Source organism: Populus euphratica, unplaced genomic scaffold (genome assembly GCF_000495115.2).
Source record: "Populus euphratica unplaced genomic scaffold, PopEup_1.0 scaffold2305.1, whole genome shotgun sequence".
Taxonomy (NCBI): Eukaryota; Viridiplantae; Streptophyta; class Magnoliopsida; order Malpighiales; family Salicaceae; genus Populus; species Populus euphratica.
Window position 1 is genome coordinate 6,944 of NW_011502132.1, and position 9,944 is coordinate 16,887.

Here is a 9,944-nt window from a genome sequence, read left to right on the forward strand (position 1 = left end):
AAAAAAAAAACCTTGAATAACTATATGGTTCATAAAGTAATTTCTGCTGCAAAAGGGATGCATCTATGGCTTATAGAACTTCTCAAATTAAAATGCCTCAACAGGCTTCAAGGGTCCTTTTACCACTGGAGCCAAAGCTAACAATCTCTTATTGTATATTCGTTTTTGAGGAAAAGAGAAAGACTTGAAAGGAACAGCAAATATCATTCATTACCTTTGACTTTTTTCCAGCACAAGCAAGGTGAAATATGGTATTACCGCCTGCATCCACGGCATTGAAAAGCTCATTGCCAATTTGGTATTGATTGGCAAGCTGAATCAACAACTCTAGTGCCTGGTACCGATTGTGTTTCACGGCAAGGTGCAGAACAGTCTCCCTGCTCGAGGTAAGCTCATTTGCTGATACAGTTGTAAAAAGCTGTGACAAGATTTCCCTCCTTCCTCTAATGGCAGCCGTGTGAAGGGGAATATTTCCGTCCTCGTCTTTTATAAGAGTAAGATCAGGTCGAAGAACAAGCATTCCCTTCACAATCTCCAGGTGCCCTTTTGCTGAGGCCAAATGGATGGGACTAAGACCTTGCTGGTTAAGTTCGTCTGCTAATCCAGGATAATTTTGCATCACTTTCATGGCAAACTGAGTATGACCAAGAAGTGCAGCAACGTGCAATGGTGTGTTTGACGTAGTGACTGTTACAGCATGGAGGATTAGAGGATCTTCTACAATTAATTCTTGCAAGGTATTCACATCTCCTCTGAAAGCTGAATCAAACAATCTAGCATCCATTGAAATGAATCTAGGGTCACATTCCACTACTCGTATTTTTATAGGATAAGGAAGGTAAATGAAAAGCTAGAGAACCACTTTATTTTCTGAGAAATTCCACAAGCGCCAGAGCTGTTTCTGTACACTTCTGAAACTTCACAATCCTTTCTTTTCGTACGAAAAGGAAAGCCAAAGGCAAGAAGATTGACTTATAAATTGACTTGTGAAATTACACGGTAAGTTCATGCACTTTTGGGTTGATTAAAATAATTATACCACTTTTGCCTCTAAACTTTTTAAACGAGAATGTTTTCAAGCAACTCCGCTGTCAGTGAAGCGATTCCATTATGTAATTAAAGTCTTTTGGCATGGGCAACTAATTATGTGTGAAACGACTTGGTAAAGTTCCAAAGACTAAGAAACTCTAAATGTTTACTGTTTGGACTCCATCAGTGGGAGACAAAGAAAAAGCAACTTTGGTTTTTTGACGAAGCAGTGACAAGATAAAAGCAGAAAGCGGAGGACGTTTGATGTTTCCTTCATCGCATGATGATTTGAGCACTGTACAAATGAAATTTTAATGTTATTTCAAGGAACCAGCTTGTTGGAAGAAGGATGGTTGTGGTATAAGATTAAAAACAATAATCTAAAGTCATAAATCTTAAGACCACGAAGAAAATGAGAGGAAAATATATTTTTATTCAGTATTTTTCTTTAAAATCTATTAGTTATTTTCTCTATCTTTTGTGTTTTTTAATAATATTAAATTATAAACCTTTTTATTGGTGTAAAATCCTAAATAATCAAGAAATTAAACTAATATAAGAAAATCTTAATCTGAATAGAAATTGTATTCTATCAACTGAACCAGTTGATTGATTTATTTAATCTAGCCAGTCGATTAGTTCTTTTATTCTTCAGAAAAATCAAAAATCAAGTTTAATTTTCAACACCCCACTTAAACTTGATTTCTTCATTACGCTTTGCATATCTCTTAACATATCTCTTATTTTGATCAAAACATAATTTTTTAATTGCTTTGTGAAGATATCCACGACTTAGTTTTATATCTTCACATGCTTGATTTCAACTTTCTTTTTTATAATACAGTCTTTTAGATGATGAAATCTTGTGTTAATATATTTATTTCTATCATGAAAAACAAGATTTTTAGTTAATTAATAACTAATGAGTTGTTCACTCTGTAGGCTTCTTTTGTGGCGTTTACAATTCTTTAAATAATTTTCTTAGCCATATGTAATGATAAACATATTATTTAGTAACTACATATTCAACTTTACATTTGAAAAAATGACTATAGATTATTTTTTTGAACTCCATATGAGTGTCATATCTTTCATATGAAAAAAAAAACCTATGATGCTTTTTCTGGCATCCATATCTTCAACCCAATCATTATCATTGTAACTCATAAGTTCAAAATTATTAGAATAACTATATAACAAATCAAAATCAATAATAAATTTGATATATTGAAGAATTTGCTTCAAGTCTTTGAAGTATGTCATAGTTGGTGTCTTCATAAATCTTCTCACAGTTCCTACTCCAAAAATAATATTTGGACGAGTGCATGTTTGGATGAGTGCATGTCAAATATCTCAAACTCCCAACTAAGCTCTTGAATGTTATAAATTTTATTTTTTTTCTCCTTCATTATTCTTTGATATCTTTACTCTATACTAAACAAGAGTATTTACTCTAGCACAATCCTTCATTTTAAACTTCTTGAGAACTTCCCTTGCAAACTTTTCTTAATTCATAAAGATTAAATATCCTCCTCAATCCCTAAGTAGTAGGACATGAGACCAATATATGTCATTTTAAACTCCTTAATCATTGTTTGCTTGAAGTCTCCAAACATCTTTGGATTATTTTTTATAAAGATTAAGTCATCTATATATAAATATACAATAAGAGTCTCACCACTCTATTTGATCTTTATATCAATAATATATTTATGTGGGCATTTAACAAATCTATCCTTTCATAAATATCCATCAATGTGACTATTCTAAGCTCTTGGAGCTTGCTTTAATCTATATAAGACTTTGTCCAACTTTAATACATTGGTTTCATATCCTCTCACTTCATATCTCATATATTGCTCATTGTAAAACTCGTGTTCAAGAAAGGCTAATTTGATATCGATTTAATAGATTCTCTATCTATATTGGGTAACAATAACAATGATTAATGAAATGGTGTCTAATCTAGTAACAGGAGCAAAAATCTCATCACAGTCAATCTCATACTTTTAACTATAATCATTTATCATTAACCTTGTCTTATATCACTCCATCTCTCCTTTAGCATTCTTCTTTTCTTTGTAGATCCATTTGAAAATTATTGGCTTCTTTCCATTTGGTTTAGGAATCAATTTTTATATGTCATTCATTTCCATTGATGCAATCTCCTCATCAATAGAAAGTCTTTATTTTGCATCATTTATATTTTTCTCAAACATTATAGGATCATTTATAGCAAGGTGATAATATAATGTTAAATTATAAACAATTTGATTGGTTACCTCATATAAGTCATCAAACCTTCTTATCTTTCTTGGTGGACTTAGTGGAGTGCCAAAGTTTACATGCTCAAGTCTTATATGCCAAAGTCAAGTCTTATCCTTTACGTATGTATTTAAGCATATTTATCTGTATGCTTAGCAAGAACATTCTATTCTTTTATCATGACTATCTTTACAATCATAGCTTCTTTAATGTTATGTAATGTCAAAGTTCGATCTTTCAATTTAATCCGATACCCCTTTTCTAATAATTGTTATAAGCTCAACATATTATTTTTTATCTTTGGTATATAATAGACATCACTAATAAATTAATGAATTTTAATTTTTTAATTTAATCAAAATCATATATTTTTCTTTAATAGAAAAATAAGACATTACCTCCAATTGCTTCATCAAGCTCTATAAATATATCTTTGCATCAACATATATGGTTATTAGCTCTATTGTCTAGATACCATATATTCTCTTTGTCTTGCATTCTCTTATCATGCATTATTAATATATGATTTCCTTCTCCTCTTCAATTATTAGATTTGCATTCTCCCCAACCCTTTTGGTTAGACTCTACCAATCCCTATAATAATGACCTATTTTTTGATAATTATAGTATTTAACTTTTGGTTTATCAAATATGAATTTTAGATTGCCATTGTCAATGTAATCAATCAATCGATTTGCTTAATGCGATCACCCAGTTGACCTATTAAGGCTGTCATAACCTTCTCTTTTAAATATTCTAGCCTTTTCTTTTGATTTATCCACATCCTTTACCCCTTTAGGAATACTTAAAATCATCTTGCTTTAAAAAAAAATACTTATGCACCTATATCTTCTTGAATCTCATTATTTTTTTTCTCATGTGCTTGTAATTTCCCTATGAGACCCTAAATTATAAGAAAATCTATATTTTATGACTTTTTTTATTGCAATTACAATGTAATGAAATTTCTTTTGCTGCAAGAGTAGAATTTTTTCTCCTACATGTGTCTCTTCCATCTTCTCTTTATATATTTTTATTTAATTGTATATGCCTAATACTCTTGCAAAGTATCCTGAAATATTCTCTTATTCAAGCATACATAATTTTTCAAAGTCGCTACATAGCTTTTATAGACATATTATTATCGTATTGTCATCTTTTTAGTTTGATTCTTGTATAACTTTTCATATTTATTTGGTAGTGGTTATGTTGACAAGTATATTAAAAGTAACATCATCTAGACATTGGTGAATGATTGTTAGTGCTTGTTGATCATTCATTTATGCTTTCTATATGGCCTTTTTTTGAGCTGGAGTCAACGTTGCTCTATTTATAGGCTCCTCAAAATATTTTTCAACCGTCTCTCATACATTTTAGTAATCTAACCAAGCTTTTACCCAAATACACTAAGTTTCGTAGTTATCCTTTATCATCCTAGGACAATGAAATGGAAAGTTAGGATTGGTTATGTTAAATAATCAAATACAAGCTCTGATTTCACTTGTTGAAAGAACAATAGGTGAGGCATAATATCAAAAATAGCAATACAAAGTTAAATACTCAAGAACAAGAACAAGATTAAGAGGAAGATATACTTATTAATTATTTATCTCTAAGCTCTCTTAGTTATTCTCTATCTTCCATGCTTATTCATTGTGATGAATTACAAAAAAAAAAGGTATAAAATCCTACACGATCAAGAAATTAAAATAATACAAGAAAATCCTAATCTAAATAGGAATGATAATCTGTCGACTAAATTCATCAATTGTTTCTAAACCAGTCAACCGATTCAACTTATTTTAGTCAGTCAATTAGTTTTCAACTGGTAGACTGGTTCCTCTGTTTCTGATAATCAAAATCATATTTACTTTTAACATGCTCCAGCCATGAAAGTAGATGAATGTTCCTCAACCTAGTCTCTTGATATTTTGTCCATAGATGTTCATAAAAAAAAAATCTTCAGATCTAGTTTATTTAGTTTAAAGTGCAAAAGGCAGAGACATTAAATAGGCAATAACAAGTTGGCCCAAAAAAGTTCACTTAGGTCTCTCTACTCTTTTTTTTTTAATTTCTTTTATATCCTTATTGTTTTTTGAAATTTTACTTTAAACCTAATTTTTTTTTTTTTGCAATATTTATGCTGAAAAAGAAGAAGTCGCAGAAAAATGATGAAGGATAGATAGTTTTTGGTTGACTATGATTATAGCCAACAAAAAGTTTTTTTATATTAGTAAGTTTTTTTTTTTTATAAGAGGAGTTCCATTAACATGTTATTTGACCCTTATTTTATTGAAAAATATAGATAAGATTTTGAAAAAATTTTAATTCAGATTGATTTTTATTTTTTAACTAAAATCTTTGAAATTTAAGACCATAGGTGGTTCTTATAGTCCTATAGACTATTAAAAAAAATTTAAGTGAAACAATGTTTGAAAATGTGTTTTTTTAGTTGGAAAAAATGATAACATGGATTTTCAGCTATTTGGTGGATAAAAGGTATACCGTACATCTTTTGAAATGATAATTTGAGGACAATAGATATATATATATATTCTGGGCACCAAACATTTCTAGTATATAAAAACTTTTGGATGATCCACTGTCATATATATTGTCAAAAACTTTAATATTATGGCATTGAGGGTCTTGGCCTAGCAATGGAAGGAGATGCTTCTTTCACTGTACCTGAATTCGAGTTCTCATTTGTATGTCTATTATCCGTGCGGTGTTTTATATACCTACTAGGTTTGTAGGATGTTCAGTGGACCATGGAATTAGTCATGGTGCGCACAAGTTAGCTTGAACACCCACGTAAATAAAAAAAACTTTAATATTATTTATTTAACATTTTTAATTTAGTAATTTCCAAAGAATCCAAATATATTTTACAGAAAACAAGTTGTGTTACATAAATTATTAATAAGAAAGAATTTATTATTATAAGAAATCCTCAACCTATATGAAAATCTCATTCATAAATTTATTAGCAAACACTATATTATGATTTATATGAAAAAGCTTTCACATAATTCTATTTATACTTAAGAAATAAAACGTTAATTTATTTTTTAAATACGGGGAAAAACAAAGGATATTGAAGGAAAGTCAAAGAAAAGAAGAATTAGAAAAGGAAAGCAAAAGGAGCGAGGAAAGGGAATTGGTTTGTTTATTTTTATGTTTTAAAAGTGTTTTAAAAAAAATTATTTTATTTTTTCACTTTAAATTAATATTTTTTTATATTTTTAAATTTTTTTATATATTAATATTAAAAATATTTTTTTAAAAAATATTTTTTTAATATATTTTTAAATAAAAAAATTATAATCACATTTCCAAACAATATCCACCCAAGCTATAGCTAGACTCGCCCAACAAAAACGAAGGAAAGAGATAAACATGCAATGATATCTTGAAGTCCATTTTTAATATTTGTTCATACAACAAATCATCCAAAATATTTTCAAAACCTATTTCTACAACAAAGCTCATGTCTTCTTTATTTTTTTTCAGCCAATTTTAAACTCCTAAAACCTCCAATTGGCTCGGAGAGCTATGCTTTATCAATTAAAGGTTAAAATAGCCTTATTCCATGTTAAAAATCGTTGCTCCATCTACTCTCTCTCTCATCCATTTCTCCGACCCAGAGGCTCTCTCGGACGATGGAACCAAGGATCTCTTCGAAAATTGAAAGCTTTATATTGGAGGACCAAAAGAGACTCCATCAAGTCAAAGGACCAAAACAAAAACCACATCAATCAGCATTTTAGAATCATAAATTATTCACTATTGGATGAACTACAAGCTATTGAATGAACTTGAATAGTCTGAATGTTTATTTAATAACTCAAAATATCTCTTGATCACATTAGCTTATCTTATAAATAATGGTGTAATGACAAAAAAATACCTAAAAATAATGATAAAAAACCTAAAAAATTAAATCGTTAGTTGTTGTGCTTGCTTGTAGAATAGTAATAATACAAGTTTAGCACTCATTGTTGGTTTCAATCATTGTGTCATTAGTAGAGAGAATGATGCTTTTGATCTCCACAAAAAAGTTGATATTTATTGTTCTTAGTTTTATCATCACATAGAATAAAAAAAGAAATATTCAATCAAGAAGGGAATCTGGGAGCATCCAATTGGAAACAAGGGAGATAAGATGCATAATAGAGAAACTTTGTTTTAAACCGAACGAGGCCGAGGGTTCTGATACATTCACAGTTTGGAAGAAAACCCACCAAGCCCAGTTATATATAAAAGATTGGCCGAGACCACGCCTACGTAGGCATGAAAGAGTTTGTTCTGGGCACAAGGAACACGTCAACGAAAGCTACATTATGTTCCGCCCATTAACCTTCATGTCATTCATGAGGAAAGAAACGAAGAAAAACACTACCACCAGGCCACAGCCGATTGAATAATCAACATTTGGATTTTACAAGTGGGCAAAAAAAAAAACCCAGTTATTGAGCAGTAACCTGAGCAACACCTGCAGAGAAAAAGATATTCAAAACTTAATGCTTGTACACGATTAGGGGAGGAACAAAAGCAAATGCATACTGAAACCTGGCTAACCCAAAGAAGTTAAAACTGTTTTTTATTTTATTTTTGCAATATTAAAGACCCAAGTGCTACAAAAATGGAGACTAATTCCCCTGCTTCCATGATATGGAACCCATCTAAAATCTATACCTCTGGCGCACAAGTGTGCGCCTAAAACATCTGATGTCACTTCCCCTCTACTTTTTCTTAAATCAAGATTTTCTCTTCAATAATTTCTTCCTTCTTCCCATTGTAATGCTTAAAATCTCTCAGAACATATATACCAAACCCCCCCTCTTTTGAATGTTGCATTGAATTGATGTAGTTGTTGATTGGTGTTTGGAAATTCATGATAAAAAACGCAATTAAATTAAGAAAAAAGAAGTGAATTTTCAATCAAATGTCTTTGTAAAACAAGGACATGAGAGATTTCTATTTTTATATGAAGAGATAAGGTGATGGAAAAGAGAGGAGAATTATTGAAGAAAGCAAAGAAGAATGAAAAAGAAAGGAGGAAAATCAGAGACATGGCTAGTGTTGGCAGGCTACAAACTGTATTGGACACGTATGAGGTGTGAAGGTAATTGTAAAGAGAATCAGAAAGGGTAAAGCCTAAGGGAATTAGGTAACTTCCTAAGGAGTAAGAAATTATTGCCCTTCCTAAAATATTTTTCCTCGCATAGGATGTTGAATTCAGGGTCCATGTATCTCCAAGTCACAAATCAGACAGCATATTAAGAAGCACAAATATTATCTAACAGGTTCGATGCTAAAATAACAGGAGAGAAGAAAATAGTTTTCCAATCATTTTACAGAATGCTGTGCACAGGTCAATTTTTTTTCCAGAAAATTTGGTTCTGTATACAGAGTCTCCAGGGAATAAAAAATTTCAGAGACTCAATATTACAAGCCCGGAAAGACTGCACTTAACATACAATTAATGAATACTGACCATTTGGCGCTGCCTCTTCTTCCTCCTTTTCTTCATCAATTGTTTTCCATACGATGTCTTTCAGTCCAGTTGAGAGGTTCTTGTAAAACTGTCATTTAAACCAGTTGAATTCAAAATCAGACCTCATAGCAATTAAGGATAAAAGGAGGAATTAACTAATAATACAATTGATGGAGCAACAATGCCAGTGGAGGCAGCTATGTTTTTTTATGGCCCGTTAAGTCCACCCTATAAGAGCAGACACGCAAATCAAGCCTTCAGCAGACTCCAAGAGATTACATGTCCCATAAAACATGCAAATGAATTTAGCTTGGCCTTACTCTTGAGCTACCAATGCTATAGTGAACATTTTAACTTTGCCTTGAGCGTGGAAATCATTTTTAATTCAACTTGGCCCTACTATGTATAATTCCAGAAGCATGTTTTTTGTTTCAGTAATGGTAATAATAACTGGAACATGAAATGGGAAAAGTTGAATCACAAATGATGCAGTTATTGGCTAGTTCTTGGCATCAATGTGTACACCATCAACTGTGGTTGAGTATCTCAAGTACCCCTCCCAGTCAAGCCTCTCTTTTTACTAAAAGCTTCATTTTGTCATAATTGTTTTGCATGAACACTTAAATAAGCAAACCAGCTAAATATGTACTTTTCAAGAACAGCTCCATTCAGTTTGCAGCCAAACCATGGGTTACACACATGACCTAACTGCACAGGCATCAACTGATTGATGTAAAAGAATACAGAGACCAGACATTCTTTGATGGAGGAGAAATTATTCATTACTGTTTTAATTGCCAGAAAAGCACCAGTATTTAAAGGCCATACCTTGTGAAATTCCAGGGTATCTCCACCAGACTTGCGAACCTCGACCATGTAAAGAGAAGGGGCCACTTCAAAGATCTGAAAGATAGAGAAATCTTACACCCAGCTCAAACTACTACAGACAAGTTTGTAGCGGAAATCATTTCCTGAAGACATACCTCTGTTGCAACAGATAGACGACCCTTACGCCCATCCTTATCCCCTTGAAGCTTCATCTGCAATTTGAAACAGAAGAGCTGTTTCAGCAGAAACAATAATTTAACAGTTGACTGCCTAATAAGATCAAAGTTCTGAAGACATCCTCTTTTCTCAAGCACATAAAATG

At 31.4% G+C, this 9,944-nt stretch overlaps 2 protein-coding genes across 3 annotated transcripts; both read right to left on the bottom strand.

The window, feature by feature from the left end:
- Nucleotides 1-49: 49 nt before the first annotated feature.
- LOC105118867 (serine/threonine-protein phosphatase 6 regulatory ankyrin repeat subunit C-like) lies at nucleotides 50-922 on the bottom strand. The gene has a single exon (XM_011016919.1). It carries the CDS (start codon nucleotides 782-784, stop codon nucleotides 149-151), a length of 636 nt encoding a protein of 211 aa, XP_011015221.1. The 5' UTR covers nucleotides 785-922; the 3' UTR covers nucleotides 50-148.
- A 6,517-nt stretch (nucleotides 923-7,439) lies between these two features.
- Nucleotides 7,440-9,888, bottom strand: LOC105118868 (CBL-interacting serine/threonine-protein kinase 23). 2 transcript variants are annotated; one of them, XM_011016922.1, is made up of 5 exons: nucleotides 9,778-9,888; nucleotides 9,623-9,697; nucleotides 8,795-8,882; nucleotides 7,719-7,789; nucleotides 7,440-7,688 (listed from the first exon to the last, which is right to left on the bottom strand). In XM_011016922.1, the coding sequence occupies exons 1-4, from the start codon at nucleotides 9,832-9,834 to the stop codon at nucleotides 7,764-7,766; spliced, it is 246 nt and encodes an 81-aa protein (XP_011015224.1). In that variant the 5' UTR covers nucleotides 9,835-9,888; the 3' UTR covers nucleotides 7,440-7,688; nucleotides 7,719-7,763. The 2 variants fall into 2 exon arrangements, with proteins under 2 accessions (XP_011015224.1, XP_011015223.1); XM_011016921.1 differs by having other exon boundaries at nucleotides 7,440-7,789.
- Nucleotides 9,889-9,944: the final 56 nt, after the last annotated feature.